Source organism: Oenanthe melanoleuca, chromosome 2 (genome assembly GCF_029582105.1).
Source record: "Oenanthe melanoleuca isolate GR-GAL-2019-014 chromosome 2, OMel1.0, whole genome shotgun sequence".
Lineage (NCBI taxonomy): Eukaryota > Metazoa > Chordata > Aves > Passeriformes > Muscicapidae > Oenanthe > Oenanthe melanoleuca.
In genome coordinates this window covers 40,348,702-40,372,124 of record NC_079335.1, presented here as the reverse complement: position 1 = coordinate 40,372,124, position 23,423 = coordinate 40,348,702, and the positions used below count along the sequence as shown (strand labels likewise).

At 34.0% G+C, this 23,423-nt stretch overlaps 1 protein-coding gene across 1 annotated transcript in view; it reads left to right on the top strand.

Annotated features, from left to right (window-relative positions):
• The window catches only part of SNTG1 (syntrophin gamma 1), a 313,327-nt gene that overhangs the window by 247,956 nt on the left and 41,948 nt on the right, over window positions 1-23,423 (top strand). The window contains exons 12-13 of the mRNA XM_056485667.1: window positions 458-496; window positions 20,611-20,727. Coding sequence (XP_056341642.1) covers window positions 458-496; window positions 20,611-20,727 — 156 coding nt within the window. The remainder of the gene's footprint in view (window positions 1-457; window positions 497-20,610; window positions 20,728-23,423) is intronic.

The window sequence follows — 23,423 nt, the reverse complement described above, 5'->3', positions numbered from 1 at the left end:
ACCATTCCTTAAGGAAAGGAACTTGCTTAAAGTTTGATGACTTTACTGGTTGGCAGTAAGTTGCTCTGAAATAATTTTATTTAGAGTTAAATATTCTAGTTTATTTTATAACTTCTAATAAGAAAAAAAAAAAAAAAAAAAGATAAAGATATAGAAGAAAAAAAAAAAAAAAGATAAAGACATAGTGTTTCAGAATTTGCAAATAATTTTGCATGTAAGCACCTCTCCTGTCTCCTGGATTCTAAACAGCAGAATGAACCACAAAGTGACCGTTGTTCAAATGAGCTTGCGAATGGTTTCAGTTCCTTTACTGCAGGAGATTTTATTTTCTTATTTGCAAGCATAATTTGGAAGGAAGAGTCTAATATATGTATCTAAAATAAATACAGATTTTTTTTGGTTTTGTTTTTTGTTCTAGTGACTGAGTATTAATCTATTTCTTTATTCATTTTTATAGATTAAAAAAATCAACAGGAATTTTCCCGTAAACCAGCAGGTAAGAAAAAGGACATTTGGGGTTTTTTTAATTTATAATTCTAATTCTCACTTGAACTATCTTTGATTGTGTGGTAGATGTTCATTATTCTACCTGAAGAATTCTCAGTAGGTGTTCTTTAGAGAGTACTTTGGTGGTTTTACTTTTTCAACTCAAAGGGAATTGGAGTGTTTCATCAAAGAACATACTTAATCTTTTCAAATTAACCTATTTGATGCAGGTATGTATACTTTTCCTCAGAGTGTGTCTTACCATTTTTCCTATAATAGGGGAATGTTACCATTAGCCCGAATAAATCAGTGTTCCAAAATTTTACAAATGTATGCCCTTTTGGTTTTTTGGGGTTTTTTTGCCTATTGACAATTGAAGGCATAAAAAATTAATATTTGCACAACTATGTAAACAAAGTATGAGTAAAAATTACCCAGATAAAACTCAGTATACTGTACAGTTAATTATGTATATGTTGTGTATGAGAGCTATTAATTATATAATGACAATTTCCTTTTAAGAAATGTGTTAAGAGGAAACAAAGCAACCTGATTCATAAGAAGGGAAAAACTGGTTATTTGTAGAGGAGAGAAATATGTAAAGGACTGAGCTGTAAACTTGCCTTCAAGAGGACAGATTTGAGGAAGAAAAGTGTTTTACATCCCTTACACCAGATCTCCAGAAATCTCCATATTTCTCAGTTCCCTTTCTCTAGTCCAACTTTATTTATATGGAATTGTACTCAGTGTAAGTCACAAAGGAGGGAGATACTTCTATTTTGCTTTCTGTTTTCTTCTTTGTGAAAAGGTCCACAAATGTAAAAAAAAAATAAAAAAAATAATTAAATAATATAATACTACTAATATTAACAATAATAATAACTATATATGTATATATGGGTAAGTATAAATGAAGCTACAATAAATGAAGTTAGCATTTGCATTTGGGAATTTTCATAATAGTTTATATAACATCAGATGCAGAGAGTGCAAAGATATGCTCCTATCTCAAAGGAAGGAAAAAGATACTGCCTAGTGAACAAAAAGCAATTAACTGGCTCAATTTTCACTGTTATGATTCACCCTTAACTTACCTCTTTGCTTTTATTACTGTCAAAATAAAGACCAAAAAAGAATATAAACAACACTTATAATGTCCCACCACTTTAACATATAATTCAAGGATCTCTGCTGTTTTGGAACCCTTGGAACATGGGGTCAACAAGGCTTTTTACTCTTCATTAGAACTCCTGTGGAAAGCAAAAAATATCTTTCCTGGCTTGAATAGCTTTTTGACCATGCTGCCTGTTAGGACAGCCTGCAATTATAATGCATTCGTCTCTCATCAGCACCAATCATTATATTCCAAAGGAATTATTGTGGAGCACTTCAAGAAACTCAGTCAAAAGGTCAAACTGCAGAGAGAGGCTGATTTTATGGGCAGTGAGACTGGTAAGGTCTTGTTGCCTGTCAAATACTGGAGAAGAAACAGTTTTACTTATCTGTGTATGACTGAAATTTTAGGGAACATTGAATTAAAAGACAGATTTCCTTTGGGGCTTACAAAGAGAGGGTTGCAGTTTTTTATCATAAAACAAGTTAGAAAAAATCACCTAATTTAAGTAAAGTAGTTAAATAATTTTTACTTGTTATATCAACAAATCATTTTTCTAAAAATTAAAATACCATCTCTACTCTTGTAATCTTGATTTTTTAAAAATAAAATAAATTTTTGTCTAAGAGGTTGAACAGCTAGTTTTAAGTTCTTTCTGCAAGCACATCATGAATTGAAAGCTGTCTTCATCCTATTATGCTTTAAAAAAAAAAAAAGTGTGCATATTTAATTTCACTTAACAAATACCCATGGGTTTTTTAAATGGGCACTAGCAGGGTAATTAAAGGTTATTTTCACTTAGAATTTTTATACATATATATGTGGATTTTAATTAGTTAAGTAAAGAGGGAAGGCAGTTGTCAAACTAGAGTCAGGGAACCAACCCTAAGGATTCCTATGTGAGAATATTCTAGATATGGTGAAGAAAATAGAAGCACAGACAGATCCATTAGCATAACAATGAGGAAACCTGCACAGGTGTGTAAGATGCTGTAACTCCAACAGTCTTATCCAAAAATCTCAATGTTGTATCAAGTTAGAAAGATAAAAGAAAAGAGTAATTAGAAAAGACTTCTTGACTGCACATAATGTGGCAGCTTTCCTTTAATGCAGCAATTGTGAACATAGTTTTGTACAGAAAATCGTTAGAAAGATAAGATATAATAATTAAAGTTTAAAGATCGAAGATGATGGTATTGATAAGAGGGTGGTAATTATTTGGACAGCATGAAGCAGTAAGAAGTTCTCAGAATGGCAGTAGTACATTTAATCGTGGTGGAAAGATGGTGCAAAAAATGCTTGAAAAGGATCCCACAGACAAAAAAATGATTTTGTAGAAGATTGTGGGACAAGAAGGAAATAAAGTTCCCCCTCTCTGAGTTGACAGTGATGATGAGAACACTTGAAATGGTAAAAAATAGAAAATTAGCTGTGCTTTCTATATTGGAACTGTATCCATTGGATGTAAACAGTAGCATTTAAGAGAATAATAGCAAGTAGTTGAGGAAAAAATAATTTTGGACTCAAAATATACTACATATTTCAAATATGCACTAGAAAATATGGTGTTGCAGACAAAATTTCCATAAATTCAGAGAAAAAATTATATAGACTTCATAGCAGAGAGGCATTAAGAATGGAATATTTCAAGGCTTCAGCCAGAGGCTTCTCTAGTCGATCAGCCAAGATGGAACTGGAAACATGGGTATGTTTCCTTCCCTTGGAACTCCTGACCTGTGTTGAGCTGTTACACTGATTACAGCAAATGTCAGCTCCCGTGAGAGCCATGATTAGGCAGGTGAGTTTTGAAAGGCAGCACTTTCCAAATGACAGGTCAGTAAACTGTGGAAGTGTAATGAGGACAAGCACTGCCCATTCCTTTCCAATTCCTGAACTTTTCATTATCCACCATGAATTTGCAAACGTGCTGATCTCAGCTGAAAATCGACTTAATAGCATCTAGAGAAATGAGCATCAGTCAGTCCTTGTAAAGCCTTCTGATCCTTTTCAGGGTGAGAAACCAAATGTAGCCTCCAGCTACTAGAGATTTTACTACACATTATAACTCTCATTTGCTGCTTGGAATTCACTGGGATTTGGCTTTAGCTGGTTGCCAAGCCAGGAGGATGAATTAGCAACATCTGGCTTAGGTACACAGTGGAATTTGAGGTTTAGATCTAAATCTTAGTCTCACCTCTTCCTGTCCCTATGTGAAAAAGTAAGCAAAATGTTCATGAATTGCAGCTGGGAAAGTCATAACTTTTTGCCTCCCATTTTAACTTATTTCACTCAACAAGGCAGTGGTAAAAGCAGATATTGCACATAGTGACTTGGGGGAATTGATTTTTTATTTCATTGATTACAGCACATGGCTATGTTTGCATACATGTTCACAAATGTAATAAACAGACACTTTCTTCTCTACTGTGTGGGCAACAGTCAAATCTCAAAAAAGAGAGATAAAAAGATAAAAATATCATGGCAGAAGAGTGTATTTAAAACTTTATTTTCCTATGTTGTATGTCTCATCTCTATTAGGATGAGTACAAAGACTGTGACCCTCCACCTTTTATATTTTAATTCACAAAAGAAACTGTAATGGGGCAGAATGCTATAATCCTTTTTGTTAAACACTATTTCTCTTCGTTCCACAGGCTGCATGAGAATTTTTGAAAGATTTGTATTTACAGAAGATAGGAAATTTGCATTAGGTTTAGCTTTTAAGGATAATGTGTCCCTTTAGAATTTTCCTGCTTTATGGGAAAAGAACTGGTAGCTAGTCTATTCAAAGTTTACGGTTAATAACAAGAATCATGTGATAATGAGAAGGAGCATTTAACTGTGTTTAACTCAGTTTTAAAACAAGATCATGACATAATTAACTGATGCCACACTAGGGCCAGAAACTGGGGTATCATTCTGCATGTCAGATTCTGCAGTCAAAAACCCTGTTGTTTTCCAGACATTTTACATTATTGATGGTCAAGAATGGGGTGATAGAATGCATCTGATGGCATTCACAAATATACATGGTTATGCCCATTTTCTTTTACTTCTTATATACTGTGATAAAAACAACTATATACAGCTGTACCAGATCAGCCATGTTTTATCACCTCATATTCCACTTTAATAGGTTGTTTTCTAGTTTTATTAAAGTTCTACAAATAGAGCAATCTCATTTAAAGTAAATTCTAAAAGTTTGACTCAGTGAGTTTATTTAATAAAACCTACCATATATGTACTATATAAAGGTGAGTACACACAAATGTCATGATGAGTGTCTTGCCTGTCAATCAAGCCAGGGTTCTTTGCTGCAGATGTGTTGCATCTCTATTGCATCTGAAAAGGTGAATTCCATTGCTCAGGTGAATTGATAGGACTGACAGGGCAACATCGGTTCTACTGATTAACAGCTGTATGAAATACAACACATAACTTTCTTTTTTTACTACTAATTTCAGAGTAATAGGCTCCATCACTATTGTATAGCAGTGATTAAGCAGAGTTCTGAAATATGACATGTCCCCAGAAGGAGCCAAGTCTATTCTAGAAGTACATCAAGAACAGTGTTTTCATTCCCACCCCTTAGTGTATTTTGGTTTTTTCTTTTTTTTTCTTTTTTTTTTTTCCTTTCAAATTTTGCGTGTCTGTTGAATTAATTGTTTTCCAATATTCTGTTCTGTGGTACCTCAGAGTAACCATCCTGCAGCTCTTGACTGACAGTTACTGAACTTTCCGATCCAGTGATACATCTGCTCTGTTACCATCTGTTGTCACAGTAAGGTTTTGATCAGGATCATTTTGAAGGAAAATCTCTGGAATAAAGCTTCTATTGTTAGATGATTATATAAACACACAGGGGAAGAGGAATTCTTGCTGTTAAATTAAGCAGAAGTGCACAATAGGGTGTAAATTGTGTTGGGCTAATTCCCTGCCTTTGTCAGCCATATATGGCACTCAGCGTGGATTATTGCTACATAACATACCCTTGAAAGGCTAATGTTGCTTATTGATTATTACTTTCTGTAAAATAAACTGTATATCTCTATCTATCTATATATCTATCTATATCAAAAAGCTTCTATGGGTTGACATGAAATGTGTTTCCCTAGCAGTTTCTGTAATTGTTTTAGATGCTTCTGAGGCAGTCTCTGTTATAAAAACTATGCTTCCTGTGACCAGTAAAAGATTTTTCTTCCTTTTACATTGTAGTCTAGAATAGCTTTTGAACTTCAGGGCATAAAAAATTTTAGAAGGGCAATACATACGGTAGATTGTTAAAGATTTTGGGCTGAGGAAACCATGTTGACTTTTGAGAGGAAGGTCAGACAGCTTCCTGAAGCTACTTGGTTACCTGATGAGCTAGATAACATTCATGTTGTGAGTCACTTGATGCAGTTATTGGATAGCAATGTCCTGGGGCTGCATACCTTATAGCTCATGAGAGGATGGAAGTAGTTTGGACACCTGTTGGAAATGTAGATGATACAAAAGAGTGATTAGATCAAGTTTTTATTTAAATCTCAAAATATAAGTCTCAAGCTGTGCATCAAATCATTTCTGCATGTCCAGCAAATTCAATTTTGCCTCAAGTAGAATTTCATCCTCATTTACATATTTTTCTCATTTATTTTCTTTTATTTTTTTCTAATACTAACTCATTAGTGTTGCAAGTGTTAGCTTTTTCCCCCCTCCCATCTGCAGTCTTGATATCTCTCCCTGAAAATTCTTTTCAGTAAGGATAGTTTGTTCTGACCAAATTCAATGACCAGATCTGTGTTGTCTGTGTGTTCATACTTTAGTCAATACAGGGGTGAATCTACTTTATCTCCACTAAACATTTAAATAGGACAGGTGGAAAAAAAGGGTAGAAATTCTTAGAAATGTGTTTAGAACCCACTTGGTTCTAAATGCCTTGCTCCATTGTAAACCTTTCAAAGTGAGTGAAATAAACAGACCTGTACCACAGTTACACAATAAATTGATAAGTAGATTTAAAAAATGTTACTTACTTATGGGTTTGGGAAGAAGAGTTACTAGTTATTGTACATTAATGCTCTAAACAAATAAGCAGATAAACATATAAATAAATAAATAAATAAATACATGTGTATTTTAAAATAATGTATTTATGCCTATTTTTGGGTGATAGCTATGGCTTAAATATATTTAACTGGTAAGTGGACAGCCTGATCTACTGCTTTTGAGATTAAGCTGCTCTTACCATATCCTTCACCTGGTTTGTGCACTCGTGAGGTTCTTTCTGATCCCATAGTATTGCTTTTTATCTTCTTTTTTCTCTTCTGCCAGAGTCGGGATTAAAAGCTCGAGAGATGGAATTTTGTGTTCAGACCCAGATGTTTATTAATTCTTGTCTATGTTACAGTGAGTGCTACAGCACTTCTAGCTAAAAGTGGCAAAATGATGATGCATCTCTCTCATTACAAGGTCTTTTAAACCTAAGCTGTCCAATTAAGAACTAACACCAAAATTATTTATACTTTTGACCCAATGACTAAACACCTGTGACCTGCAGTGTGGCATTTTCTATCCAATTAAACAAGATCCCACCTAGACCCATGAAGAAGAAGGTGAAGAAGAAAGAAAGCTCCACCCTAAAACCTCCATCTTGCCTTCCACATATTGCTATATTCTAAAATCCCAAATTCTAAATTTTCCACCATGTGACACCACACACCTCTATTCAAACTACACACCGGTGACTCCAGTTCTGTCATTCAATTTTGGAAGCCTTCTTCAAGGCCTCAGGTCAAAAGCAGTGTTTTCCTGGGGATCAGTGCCTGGCAGCACACTCAGAATTCTCAGTTTCCAGGGTTCCAACACCATAGGTCTTGTGTGTTTTTCTGTATAGTGCCATAGCTTCAATAGGAGTCATATATCTCAACTTTTGGATTGCTGGTTAGGTTAGAAGATAAAAGATACAGGTCTGACACATTGACTTTGTGTGAGCACTGTAATTTCGAGGTTACAATCATAAGGGCTTTCCCTTCAGCTGCTACCTTTTGAAACAGGGTGATCTTAACATTTTAATAAGATTTGATCCTGTCCGAATGCATCCCGAGGAGCTGTGAATCAGAATGCCCTAGCAGATGTAATCAAATGAATCATTTCTTCCTGTTTTGTCATAACAGCATGACATGAACAAATACTTGTTCTCCCCAGAAGCATAATTCTGTATCTGTACAGTGAGGTCAGACAGTGAGAAACCACTGAGTTTAAATAACAATCAAAGGCATTACTTTTACTATGTCATTTTACCCCATCTTCTATTTATGACATTATTTTCAGGCATGACATGACTAAATCCCACTTTAAATCTCTAAACATATTTGGATCTGATATATTGCCATTTACCCAAGAAATGTAATATGTAACATGAATAGGAAGAGATGCCTGCAATTTTAAAGACAGATTTTCTGCAGGAGTTGGTTATTTACAATGTCTAAGACTGGAAACAAGTAGCCAACATTAAACCAAGAAAGGATATTTTATTTTATTAGAATGTATTTTTCTGTCTTTTTCATGTATGTTTTTGTTGGGTGGAGTAGCTACTATCCAAACAAGCTAACAAAGCAGGGGGACAGGAAGTGACTTTCAGCATTCTTGATTGGAAATAGATGCCCTAATGATGCACATGTCCTGTAGAAGTTCCCGGGAAGTAGTAACAAAGAGAGAAAACAGGAAAAAATGGGAAACAGAGTCACCATCTTGATCCTGTCTGAGTTCAAGGAGCATTTGGATAATGCTGTCAGGCTCATGATGCTATTTGTAGAGGTGTTCTGTGCAGGACCAGAAGTTGGACTCAATGACCGTGGTGGGTCCTTGCCTACTCAGCTTATTCTATGACATCCATAAAATAAATACGTCTTTCTTTTCTTTTTCCTTTTTTTTTTATTTTAATTTTTTTTTTCCAGTTATACTTAGAAAGATTAAGTAGGGGAAACTTTTTTTCCCTCTAGCCTCACCTTAAATAAGGAATTGTTAATATCACTAGCTTACCAGATATGAATTTGTTCTGTCTGACCAGATTGTAATTTTCATTGGAGGCTGAGGCTGGAAATAAAAATGTTGCAATGCTTTATTGCAATGTCTCTTTTATTGCATCAAGTGAGTGTAGAAGTTCCCAGGAATAACATTAATTTTAGTATACTAGAAGGAAGGTGTTCAGTAAGCCTACACACACATTATTCCTTAGTGAATTGCATCATCTAAAGAAATTAATTGGAATCAATGAAGCATACTTTAACTATAGATTTTCTATTGGAGGAGCACATGGGACTCAAAAAAGCATAAATAAAGTATATTTAATTACAGTTTACTTCAAGAGGAGAAGTGAATGACATTTCATTTTTCTCTTTACTTACTTTACATCTGTGCTGATGATTGGTGCTTCAAATCATAGTTTCTGATAGGAAAAATATTTATTCTTTTGAACTTCTGAGAACAGTGGTTAAACAGAACTCTGTGGACTGCAGGTGGTCATTTGTCTTTTCTCTCTCATCACAATAATAGTCCACAGGACCAGTGACAGTGTTGCTACCTGAATTTCAGAAAAATAGTTGATTTATATAATAGTACAAAGCAATTGTCAATTTATGGGTTACCTACAAATGAAGAAGGAAAAAGAACACCAAGAAGTATTAATCACTGAAAATGTGTGAAGGAAAACTGTAAAAAAAATGTTTAAAAATATAGCTACTTGCAAATGCAGAAATATTACCTAGAAATACATAATATTACAACACTTTTTTTGTCTTTTCAAAGAGTTATATGTCTCACTGTTCAGTGAGCAATATTTGTTATGTGTTTAGGATATTAGAAAATATTTGCTTTCAATCTTAGTATTTTTGGAAGCAAAACTTAGTAAGTCTGTCATATTTTATGACACAGCAAGTAGAGAATTAGCAGTGTCAGGTGAAAAAAACTCAGGAGATGACAACTGACAAAGTTATTTATTTTTTTATAGTAAGAAATTTTTTCTTGTTGCAATATCTCTCAGCAATGCTGGGCTGGGAAAAATAACCAGAACTGAACAAGTTAACCTATGTAGAATGTGCAGATATGAAGGTCTGAGGAGGTGCAAATGTTAGGCAATTCTGTGCCTGGGCTTCTTGTTCTAAAACAGGTCTCCACCTTTACAGCTCTGGTAGTGTGTAAGTGCTGAGTGACCAGAGTCAACCAAGCCAATTCAAGAGTAGACACAAAGTCTAGGAGGACCAAGATGCAGTAGTGTACAGTTTCTAGCTGCTTTCTGCAAATATACATCCAGAAGTCCTGCTGCTTCCCATTATTTGTTTAACAGCCTACTGTTTGTAGTACTTGCTTAGTAAAGCAATAGTCACTCATCACTCCAGCCCATTGCTCCCACGCGCCTGCCCTGATGGCAGTAGGTGGAATAATGCAGCCGCCTCTGCTTCCCCTCCTGCTGAAGCAGGCTGCTGTTCAAAATTATACCCAGACAGTGGGAAAGAAGAGGAACTGATCCTATTATGCAAAGAGAATCCAGACCTCTGAGACTGGAAAAAAAAAAAAAAAAAAAAAAAAAAAAAGCTTGAAAGAAAAGATGCTCTCTGTGAGGCGAGTGACTTCTGGCTAAGTATTAATTATGAGTTTACATCCATCAGTTGTTAAATAATGTTCCTGCAGGTCAGTGTTTGTGCTTCACAGGGCCTTGAATTATTTCACCAGGATCTCTTCTTCAATCAGACAGATGGCATCCTCGGGGGAGTTTTTATATTATCTTTCTATGGGTAAAGGAGCTTGTTTGTCCCTCAGTAGACCTCTGTGGATAAAGAGCCTCAACATCTTGCACTGAAATTTGGGCTTAGTTCAGGACACAATCTTAATTTTATGGGTTGCATCCCTCCATTTCTCATTATAGTGGGTCACTTTGTGTTTAAAAAAAAAAAAAATTGCATGTGTGGAAGAAAGCTCTGATACTGCAAAATTAGTCTCACTTGGTACTTTTTAAAGACGGAGATTTTCCAATGAAACTGCAAAATTCATGGAAATGTTGAAATGCTAGAGACAAATCAGCTACTGACAGGCATCACCCCACTATCAAAAAGTAAGTGCAACATGAATTCAGTAAATTTTATGAACACTACTTCTAACTTCCTGCCACAGGCTATTGGTGTATGACGAGCTATAGAATCGTCAGGATAGCCTAGGTTCAGTCTAAACTCCAGGAAAATTAAAACTGTCTATATTATATTAGAACCAAAATCCCAAAATCCTATCTTGTTAATAAATAAGATATGGAGAGAAGCATGAAAATAATAGTATGTAGAACATACTGAATATCATGTTCTTCATCTAATCATCCTTTAAGATTTTTTTTTCTTTTAGATTCTGAAGGGGATATTTTAGCAGTAGTTGTCCTCTACCTTACCTTGCTCTTTCAGAATGAGACTGCATTCTGGTTCTCTTTCTCAACATATTTATATTTTAATACCACTGTTTGCAAACTGATGCTTAAAGTCATTCTGGAGTAGCTTAATTTTTCCTTCTTTCTTCATAATCCAAGAAGAATTTTATTTACTTTAAGAATGTGTAAGAATGCAAGTTATATATCATTACTTTGGTCCTTTACTAGCAACTTTATTCTTGTCTCATCTGGCTTCTCACCTTCTTTTCCCCTTCCTCTTCTATCTCTATAGGATATCAGGATCCTTCACAAATCCTAACCTTTCCTCTTCCTGTTTACAGTTGAAAAGGGGTAATAAGATACATTTTTCATTGCTGCTTGAGAGCAATGGTAAGTCTCAAGGAGACTTTACCTGCAAGCAATCTGTATTAAAAATTCCTTCACTGAGTGTATTTTAAGGTTGAAATCTCTGGTGAGAAACTTGACACACTCTGAAAATTAGGGTAGATAAAAAGTGGTGATATTCAGAAAATCCTAGGCAGCTGAAGATGGATTATGAAATGTGAACTATTGCATATGGTTTGTATATAATAATGAAATTATGTGGAAATATAATAAAACCAATGCTGTAGCTGTTTTTCTAAGAGCAGTAGTCAAGACTACCTTAAAACAGATTCCAAGACAGTTATGGCTGCTTTGAGATCACAGAATAATTTATATTGGATGAGTTTTTGTGGGTCATCTGGTCAGAGTCCTGCTAAGAGAATGGCCTACATAAATCAGATTGCTCTGGACTTTCCCCCATCATATTGTGACTATCTTTAAGAGTGAGGAATACATAATATCTCTCACCAAGAGAATTAGTTGAGTATTTTAAAAATGCTGAAAGGCATCAGTGACGCTTTGCTACAAAAGTTCTTTGCCATAATGCTACAAAACAGACATAGTGAGTAAACCTCTTTTTCTAGATCTAGCAAAGTACCTACCCTGGGTTTCAACTGCAGAGTATTTATTTGTTTTTATAAAAAAAAGCTTATTTTTCAGGGTTTTGTGACTGAAAGTTCAAATTCTGAAGGCAAGTGAAAGAGAAAAGCAGTGATCCATAACATTATCTCTATTCAGCTGTACTGGAAGATCTGTGGGACCAGTTTATTTAAATACAGGCTTTATCTGTTCAACTGTTATTTTTTCAAAAGTAGTCTTCTTTTCTTTTATAGATATATTTGAAATGCATTTTGAGTTAAAGGAAGATAAGTGTAAGCGTTGTGTAATTTTTTCTAATAAAAAATAATTACTTCTGTTATCCATAAAATTTATGGATTAATTTACAGTTTCTTATTTCATGATATGATTTGAAGTTCTACTGCATTGTTCATTTTTTATATATAAAGAAAAAATTATTATTATTTTCTATTTAGAAATTAGCTTAATTAGACCTATTGCTTAATGATGTTGAAAACTGTGAAATCATTAGACAAAAGATTATTTGCTATGGCTAATAAGAGACAAAATTACCTTAGGGAGTATTCTTTATTGATTTGATTAAAATTTTATACCACCTATTGGGCTTTTTTTTCCCTGTTAGTAACTTGCAATGATAACATTGATTCTCCAAAGACATTATGCAGATGCAGCAACATTTTGCATCTGCAGGTTTCCCTATTCTGTAGGAGAGCTGTGTGGCCTTCAGCTTTTTCTGACCAATTCTCTACTAGAAAGGCTTCTTTGTTATTTCCCTTTTCTCACTGAACTTTGCTTCTATACACTGTTTGCTGGAGATACAACGACCAGGAAGTTAAATAAAATAAGAAAATTCAACAACTAATTTTGCTTAAAAGAGACAGCTATCTCCATTAACAGTTGTAAATACTGACTACACCATACCCAACAGTGCCATGCATCACTTACCATCAAGTTTCTGATTGCTGATATTGTTGATTTTTAATTGACTCTAATAATTGCTTCATTATCTGCATTTCTGTTTACATGAAACTTGGGTTCTGGTAATGGTTTAGTGTTTTGTAATAGTGCAGTTCTTCAATAGTGCAGTTCAAAATCATGTTGCTGGTAAGGAAAAAAAAAAATTGCAACCCATGTCTACGTTTAATATTTCATTAATTCAGCATGCATTATGAAACTTGGGGGAAAAGTGGATTTATGCAGAAATCCGATTGTACTTTTGAAAAGAAAATTTCACCTCTTGTTGACTTTTTTCTTTTTTCAGTTACATGCATTGAGTGGTTGAAAGAATTATTGTATTTCTGAAACACAATGTAATGCTGGTCTAAAATGTTTCATTTTTTGAGATTTTATTTATTTTTATTATTCTGGGATATAAATAGTATTTGTAGTCTCTGAGAGCCCTGAGAAAGTCTTAAGGACAGTTTCATCTTGCAGAAGTCTTTTTATTTTGATAATCAGGTAGGACTGAAAATAGTCGTTCCTCAGTATAAAAAGTCAAAAAAATTTTGCATGCATTAATAGCTATTTTCATCAGTTGCTATTTAAATTGCTGAGAATTAATGTTAAAACAAGTACCCATTAATAGCTTTATTCTGTTGAATATTGATGTTGATTCCATACGGTATTTAAATAAAACATTTTAAATCTAAAAAAGCTTAAAGTATAAAAATATTTTCTATGTCAGATCTAGTGAAGTCATTGATACCAAAAAAGAGATTTCTCTCAGGTATGTTTATTTTGCTGTGCAAACAGTCTCTGTTGCAGCAGAGATTTTAAAGACAATTTTAAGTATACATTGATATTTGCAGGCTTATTCTGGCTTTGTGAGCACTTTGAAGTGTAAACATCTAATTCTATAAAAATTTAATTCTGATGTTATGCAAACTCCAAACATTTTTTACTAAAGTTAATTTCAAACAACCTATTCCCCATCACCTGTGTTTTATGTACACACAGTCATTTGGGGTTCTTCTGTGTGTATTGTTGCCATCTCCTTTGGACTGAGTTCAGTAAGCTCAGGATGTGAGCAAGGCAGCTACATGAGCAGTATGATCTCAAAGAGAAATCCACATAGCCTAAATTGCACTAGTCCTGTCCACATTCTGCTTACCAGTCGTTTTCAGAGAAACAGAAAATCAAAATATTTTCTGTCACCAGTCATTGAAATCTAATTGAAAGGTACTCCTGGGAGAAGTTAAGAATATTATTAAATGTTTTTGTAAATATTTCGCTCTCCCTGGTACTTAAGAAATATAAATATGTCAGTTGTTTGCTCAGTGGCTCCATCAAAAATTACTGTCTGGTGACTTGTAATATTCTGATATTTTTCTTCATTCAGCTTCCTTCAGTAGTCTACCCTGAAGTGAAAAAGATGCATGTGATATGTTGTTCATCAAAAAGGAGAGGTTATGCCCTCCAGCTTGATTATTTGAAATAATTTTGTTTGACCCAATTTTATTTTAGGGCATGAAAAATGCATGCTGTGTACATTTAGAAGAGGAAAAAAATGCTATTAATCAAAAGATAGTCTTAAACCCAGTGAAGCTACTAGGCTTTAAAATAAATGATGTTTACTTTCTTTTCACCTAAGTGCTGAGCTTGCTGTATTGCACTGTTATCTATTTTAAACTCTCAAAAGTCCCCAAAAATTTCATCCTGGATTAAAACTTGCAGTCCTTCTTGTGCTTGTTCCTAAATTCAGTAGGTGAAAAATGAACAGGCAGGCATTCAAATATGGCCGTATATCAAAGTTGATTTTTTTCTCCCCCCAGAAAATAAAGCAGAACTCTACTGGTTGTAGTTATACAACAGTAAAAAGAAGGGGGAATGATGATAGTGTGATATGTAGTAATTATTTTAGTCAGGAAATGTGTGAGACCTGCACATTTCAAAATGTTTGCTGAGAGCTGCTCTGTTGAGAATATCAGTTAAGATCTGAAGCCTCTCGGGTGAGCTGTAAAATGCCTCTGATGTCATCAGGACTGAGTCTCCTCAGTGGTAAACCTGGTAATCTAATGAACCTGCTTAGGGGTATGCTACATTGCTGTGAAGGTGAGTTATGTGGTGGCTAAATAAAAGAAGTCTACAAGGAGGAGAAGGGCCAGACAAGTAAGGAAGGAAGATTATTTTAGATAATACAAGACTTTTTTTTTTTTTTCATCATCTAGCTACCATACCTATTTAGCAGGAAAATGCTTAATGCAGTATAAAATTCACACATCCCTTGTGCATTTCAGGGAGTTTTCCAAATGCTGGCTAGCTACTCTAGTTCTTTTTTATTTTTATTTTTTTTTTAAATTACACAGTCAATTTCCTGGAAGACAGGACTAGCATGAGCTATTTTTGTACTCATCCCTACTCATAATTTCACAAGCACTTCCAAAATTAATATAGATGAGTATCTAATACTACAGTTTGCATCCAAATCCATCTGTGTAATAACAGCTGCATAAGGTCTTTCTTGGAAAAAGTCTGTGCTTTCTAAATGCTAATCACCTCTATTAAAATGAACAAATTCAAATTGTAATGAATTTTAAATACACGTAATTGTGCATTGACTTGAATAATTTAAGAGAGGCAAAAAATCCCAACTTCTAATGTTGACATTTTGACAAAGGCACACAGTTGCCCTATTAAGGTTCAAATTGACTTTGTCGTTAGAAGAATTTATTTCAATAAACAGCTACTTAGAAGTCTTAAATAAGTAAAATGAGTACTTTGAAATAAGCTGTGACTGTTAACACGTAGCACTGGATGAAAAACCGAATGGGTGAGACAAAATGTTTCTCTGGATTAGTAGGTTATAACAAGAAGAAGAAACGTGAAAAAACAGCACATAGTTCTTTACCTGTTTGGAAAACTGTCCTGTATCCACATGTAGCCATCATTTTTCAAGCTTGTGGAGGGAGTAATGCCATGCAGCAGTCAGTGTAGTCCTGATTTTAGCAAGATCCCGGTGCATCTCATTGGGAATGTGCTAAGTTTTCTCATGGGATGCTGTTGGGTGTAGCATAAATTGTTGTATGGGTTTTTAAAACAGCACTTTTAATTTTGGCCAGAACTCTATGGAGGTCCAGGCAAGTTTTGTTGTAAACATCTGTCTTTGTTATTGCTAAGATGTTGTTTGCTAAGAAAGCAAATATACTTTGTTTTCATTCTTTGATACCAGTTTTCATTTATCTGGATTGTAAGCGAAAAATCATCTTCCACAATTTAAGAAATATTTTCAGTTTTCTCTGACACTATTTACTTTAAGAACTGATAATATTTCCTCAATTTTTGTGTGGTCATTTCAAAAATAAAACAAGACAAAGCCAAATGGAAAACCTATATTCAGCCTTGGTCTGGTGGCAAGATGACAAAGTGAGTTCTTACACTGAAGAAAATTAAGGTGTTAGGTACAATACACGTGCAATCTTAAATGGAATAATTTATTTGTAGTTAAATGGTTCAAAAATATGAAGGCGATCTTTGTCAGTGATTGCTCTAAAGTTAGTGGATTTTTTTTAATAAGGAAGATAAAAGATAATTCATAGGAATTAAAAAAAAAAACTGTGGAAAGATTAGCAGGCTTTTCACAAACTATTTCAAGGAAATAGGATAGGAGACATTCTGACTGCATTTAGAATAGAGCAAAATTTTTTTAGCATCCATTCACAATTTTATGTGATTAGTTCTTTTGTTGACTTTGAGAAACTTTTTTTTGCTCAGCATAAAAATCCTAAGCCTTTTCCTAAACCAAGTCATAAGCATAATTTGCTATTCCTTGTGTTATGGTGACCCTTTTTATTCCATTTTTTCCCGCATTTCAAGTGTGATTTTTTATTGATTTTCTGCTAACAATTGACTATAATGAATTTTTAGGCTATACAGAATATGATTTTTAAAACACAGAGAAAATTATATTAAAAACAGGGTAGAGAGCATTATCTGAATTTCTCATCCCTCATTACTTTCCCTCTGTGTTGTCTGACATATTTATTGTCTTCTGATTCCATGTTCATCCTGTTGCCCTACAGCACAGCTCCACATAATGTAGGTATGAGTATCAGACTTGCAAGATAAAAAGCTGTCAGTGAACCTCTTCTGGTCTTTGAATTGCCTCACTTTTATGGTGTCACATACATATTACATTTCATTTTGGGAAAATTTCCTTGTATTTTTGTCTTACAATTCTTCCTAAAATATAATTAAACCTGTGTAAAAACTCTGAAAAAGTCTCTCTGATTGTCAAGACTGTTAAAGTCATTTTTAGCTATATATTGGACTGATATAGAAAATGGCAATTTATCTTTTTTGATTAGGATGTCTGTGTGATTTAAGAATATATTAAATTACTAGATTATGGATTTTTGACTGAAGAAATTGTCCTGTTTAATTTATCATTTCAATATAGATTTTTTTTTAAACTGTCCGTGACTCAACTCATAAACCATAATGACTTATTGAATCTTTGTTACTGAACCAGCAGCCACTAAGTTAACTAACTTGAGTCACCATTTGATTTTGAAGAAAGAGCTGCTTGAGGTAAGTTAGAAACCAAGACTTCAAAAATTATCTTGCAGATGGAATGTGAGTCATAAATAAAATTTGTTTTCACCACCCTTGCCGCGTTCATTGATAACAATGAACAGTTTTATAGGGACTCAAAAAAGCTTGATAAGATTAAAAACTAATTAGCTTTTTTAATTTATAGAGGAGCATGCTGTGCACTGTCTATTTGTGATTAACATTTATATCCATTTATCGTGTGTCAGTGCTAAGCATTTATTTTCAGAAATTAAATTTCTGGAATTTCATAATCTCATGAAGTGCCATATGTGCCAAGTCCACATGTGCAGCTACACCGAGATGTGGTCCAAAACTCTCAGTCATATATCATATTCATCCAATATTTCAGTTCATACATATGCATGAACTATTAATTTTTTAAGTCGCAATCTCTTTCCAGTAAATAAATTTCTCTTTTTTATAGGTTAAAGCTTTTTTAGAATGTTTCCCAGTAACAAAAATGTTTCAAAAATGTAATTTGTTTTACATCAGAAGTGAAATTTTTTAACAGTTTCTCACCTTCATTGTATAAAATATTGCAATATTTTATTTAATTTCACACATTTAATATGTTTAGATAAACTGAGATTACTTTAGGAACTTGAAAGTTATTATAGTTCTCAGAGTTAATCTGTTAAAATAGGTAGCAAGTATTTGTTTTGCCTTGCTTTCCAGAATATAACCTGTACTATTTTAATCCACACATGTGGATATGCACACGCACTCAAACAAATCTGTAATTGTTCCTAAGCATAATCGTACAGCCTTTGCTTGACAGTCCTCTCTGTGTTGCATTGTAGGTATTGAGTCTGAAGGAGAAATGCTTTTCTGTTAATGAAACTTTTGGTACAGCAGGTTGTCTGGAAAATCAATCTAATTTTTCCTCATGATCTACAGAAGCAAGAGAGGAATAATTAAGGGAGCAATTGCCTTAAATTTCATGGCTACTTTAGTATTGAGTCAATCAAATGTGGAATATCAATACATCTGCACAGCATGAGTGACTGTATCCTGTTATTGTGATGAATAGTAGATGTAGAAATATGAAATAGAAAAACACTAAGAAGGGATTACATACTGTGTTATAGTGATATTAAATATCATCAGGCAAGATGATATCTTACTGTGTGTCCAATTTTTAATGAAACAAATCAAGATTAAACCAAATGAATTCAATTGAATTAATTTTGAAACATAGATATCTCAATTTCTAGAAATTAAAGATCATGCATTTTCTTTCAGTTATAGACAGAAAAATATGCCAAACTTCTGCACATAGTAGTACAATTTGTTTATACTTATATACCTCTTCTTTGTAACCCACCTCAGTCATGAGATCTAGAGACTGCAATCAAGTTGGAGGAATGAGGTTCTTATTTAAGAATAGCCTATGAAACAGCAAAAATGAGAGAAATTTGAAACAATATTGAATTGAAATAATTCAAAACTTCTCTTTACCAGTCAGTTGTTTGGTTTTTTTTGTTTTTTTTTTCCTTCTGATTAGTTCTTCATTCAGGAACGAATGAGATTTCAGAGAACATGGCTTTTTAATTGTTACTGCATAAAAGTACAGTGTTAGCACCCTTTTTGATGGTTGAATATTGTGGTACCAATCTGTCTTCTTTTTGACTGTTCTAAACTTATTTAGTCACCAAACGAGCAAATACTTCAACACATGTTCTTCATTGAACCTGAAACAATATGACAGTTTTATTGTTTGATATTGACAAAATAATTAAGTATTGAGGTGTCACTGTCATATGAGAAAAATAGAGCTTCTCCCTGTCTCTGTTTATAGACCATAAAATATCTAATAAACTGTGACAGACTAGTAGTGTTGATTTCCTACAAGGGGATTTTGTAAAAGCTAATAATTTCCAGTGTGTTATGATTAAAAAAAAATAATACAACCTCCCCTGCCCCCCAAATAAAAAATTAAAGACAGAAAAAGAAAAAAAAAATAGACCCACTATTTATTTTAATCCATATTCCATGAAGAAAAAACTAGTGTAAATTTATTTTAGAAAAATACACAACATCCAAAATCTCGGAGGATAAAACGTGCAGTAAATACATTCATTTAAGGGACATTCATACCATTGGTGCACATACAAACTTGTTGACTTTTTAACCTTTTCCTGACATAATTATTGCCATTTTCCTTACATGATTATTACTGACATTTAAGACAGAGAATGTCCCATACCTTCTTTGTTAATGTAGAAATGATTTTCACATAGGCATTTAAAAATAGATCTATCCCATTAACAGCACTGTATGAAATATGGGTTGAACTATTTCCATGGCAGTAGTGTACCCATACACTGGAAACTGTATTTTATTACAAATGGCACAGTTATAAATCAAATGTTCCATGATGTGTCTACTCCCTGTTCCGTGGTTCTCCAGAAGCTGGCATAGTAGTGATTCATGTTCTTCTACTCTCTAAGGATTTGATATTAAATAACTCAAACTTAATAGGATACATCCTAAAGTGAGTTGGAATAAGTTCTAGTTCAAACATCTGTGTCAGAAGATCTGCAGGTAGTGCTAAGGGTCTACAGCATTTGGTTGCTTCTTAGCTGTAAATGAAGTCTGTTCAAAATAGTGGTTGAATTCAGTCTGCTAATGTCTTATTTCTGAACAAAAAGGTTCAAAACTCCTACAGAGCTTTTCAGAGAATTAAAAAAAATTGACATTAATTGGAAATTAAATTTTTAAGATTATGTTGTTTAATGCGTAACTGTGAACTTGCATTTGGAGGCTGTATCTCTGTTGCTGTGTAATACCAGTTGCTTGACTTAGAATTCCTTACACTTCACTTGCATTAAATTTCACTGACATGATCGGTCAACAAATATGTAGAATACACCTTTTACATCCCTGCAGTTTATGGTTTAGCTTTTTTTGTTGTTGCTAGTGCAAGAAGTATTTCTTCTCGTGTTTTTTTGCATCCTTTATAGAAACTGCCAATAGACCATATTGTGTCTGGGGTTCAAGCTTTGCAGCCACTTTAAATTTTACAGATATCAGTTTATGCATGTGAAATATTTGCAATATAAGAAAATTTCTGATAAATTGTTAACACTGCTGTTTTTTTTGTCAGATAGTCTACATGGGCTGGACAGAAGAACGGGAACAAGACTCCCTTCAGGACCGAATGTACACACCAAAGTTTCTAGCACTGAGGGGATCTTCCCTGTATAAATTTATAGCACCTCCGGTAAGTATGTTTCTCATGCTTAGTGGGAATAAATGTCATTAAATAAAATAATGTCATGTAATGTGTACAAGCCATTCACAATGAGGTATCACTCATTGGGCTAGCCGGACTGCAGCTAACAGCATTGGAAAATTCCAGGATGTGAAGCATAAAAGTGACAGAAAACAGCTCTTCATCAGGTGTTTGGGTATCTAGCAAGAATTTATTTTCCCCCACTTAAGTTAACAATTTAAGTGGGGGAAAATGAATTTTAGAAGAATAAAAGAGAAATCTGGTCAGGTTAAAAGGGTGCTTTTTATTTTCCTTTGGCAGACAAAACAGACCTGAAGCAAGATGCTTAGATTTAAACTGAACAATCCTAGTGAAATTGCTGAGATTTGGGGAGATATCCAAGATTTTTACATGCTGTGGAGATGGCAATATGTCTTTGTTTAGATTCCATCCTGAATGTAAGTTTTTACTGCTTGAGAGCACCAAAAGGAAGGTAGAGAATCAAATGAAATTGTTTAAGTTAAGTATCTTAATTGGAAACTTACTGGGAACACTGTGCAAAATTTTAGCGCTCATCCTATACTCAGCAATTTACTTTCACCGTCTTAGGGAACATCAAAGCTGCAGTAAAGATGCTCTAGCTAACTTTTAAGCCAGTTGCTAAGGAGACTAGCAGTCCCATGCCTGCAGCAGGACCAGCCATGTGGATTAATTTTTCCTGTTTATTGGGTGACCTTTCTGACTGCTGTTAAGTCCTGTGTTTGTCAGATCCAGGCTGTAGCTCCTTCCTGCCTGAAACAGAATCATAGAATAGTTTGGGTTGAAAGGGAGCTTTAAAGGTCATCTAGTCCAACCTCCCTACAGCAAGCAGGGACACCTTCAACTGGAGCAGGTTCCTCAGCCTTTCTAACCTGGTCTTGAATGTTTTCAGATATGGGGCATCTACCACCTCTTGGGGCAGCTTCTTCCTGAGATAGTTCGAAGCCATCTTGCAAATCTTTTGTTTGATCATCAGTAACTCTTGGTGTTCATTTAGCAAGAGGTTTAAAAACATGAGAATGTTTTTAAATGGGAATGGGGAATGGAAGCAAGTATGAACTGAAAATTTTATGTGTTCAGTGTTTGTAGACTAGTTCATGGGTGTGGGGTTTTTATAGCTCTTGTTTCAGCTCAGCTTCAAGCACAAAATGAATTTGCATTGCCGGATTCTGGTTCCTAGTCTAAAGTACAAAAACATAGAGTCATAAAATGTTTGGGTTAGAAGGGATCTTAAAGATCTTTCAGTTCCAACATTTAATGTATAGTAATAATTGCAAACTTCCAAAATCTTATTTTCTATATGCAAACTTTTACACATACAGTTATGTTTGTTATTCTGAAGGTTTGTATCTTCAAGGGATTAGAAAGTATGATGAGCAAAGTTTAAATAACAGTTTCAGAGCCTCTTTTTAGGAGATGTATAAAGTATAGTCAAAATAAAAACTTTTTTGATTATATGTGCAGTATAAACTACTTCGACAAAGTTGTTTTCTGAGAAGGGATGTCCTGCAGACTTTCTTAACCAGAAAATCAAACAAAAGTATTTCCTCAGTCTCTGCCAAAGTCTAACACCTTAGGGAAGCATGTGTTTAAACAATGTCTACCAACAGCCTCCCCCTGCCTCCTTTTTAATCTATTTGATCAATAGTACTTCTACTTCCCATGCTCAGATAAAGGAGCAATCCTACTGTTTCTTATTTGCATTTTGAAATTTAAAAGAAAATTACTTTTTTAAGTATTGTTTTTTCTATTATTTCCTGGTACATTTCCATCTTTAGAATTATTAATTGTGTCAAGTCTGGTGGGTTTCAATTTCTTCCAATTTATAATTGGAAATTTACTTGAGAAAGATCCACTAATACCCTTTCTTTTGCAACTCAATATTTTAGATTTAAACATTAAAAGTGAATGGTGGAGCAATTTCTATGGGTGTTTTAATTCCACAATTGCTTTTGCTTTGCACATATCTTTATACAGAAAGAGTTTTAGTTTGACCTGAAAGGAAGTCCTTTTACAGGTACAAAGAAAGTAGGGAACCAGGGGAGAAGAGAGAGCTCTTATATTTTCTCCCCAGTTATGGAGCCCATCATAAATTCTTAGTCATAGCTCCAAATGACTTTGTGCTTCAGGAGCAATAATAACAACTTTTCCTCATGGCACAATATGACTTCATCTGGTGTGACCAGGTGTTGTGGGCTCAGTGGGGCTGTAGCAAGACTCCTCTCCCCATTTTTCTGTGAGAAATTTATCTTTTTGTCCATAGGAGAAAGAGTAGCTTTGTGGTTTAATACCCACCATTCAATAAGATAGTGAAGATTGCATTTGACAATGATTGCAAATAAAGAAAATTCTAATAGAAGAGGAACTATAACATTGTGTTTTCATTCCTTCCTGTGGTTTCCTTAATGAACTTTCCATTACAATAATGTTCATAACTAATAATAACTTAGGGATAGAATTTTTTCATACAACATCAAAATAATCTATTAATGATTATTTTTTCTTTACGTAAGAGATACATTTATCTCATATAATATTTTGTTCCTTAGGCTCTGGAAACTATCAAATATTTTTCAAAAAGTTTATCTTGAATCTTGTAGAAGCAATAATGTATGTTTTCATCAACCTCTTCATTGTGCCTAAAAAATTTAATGATACAGCTGTCT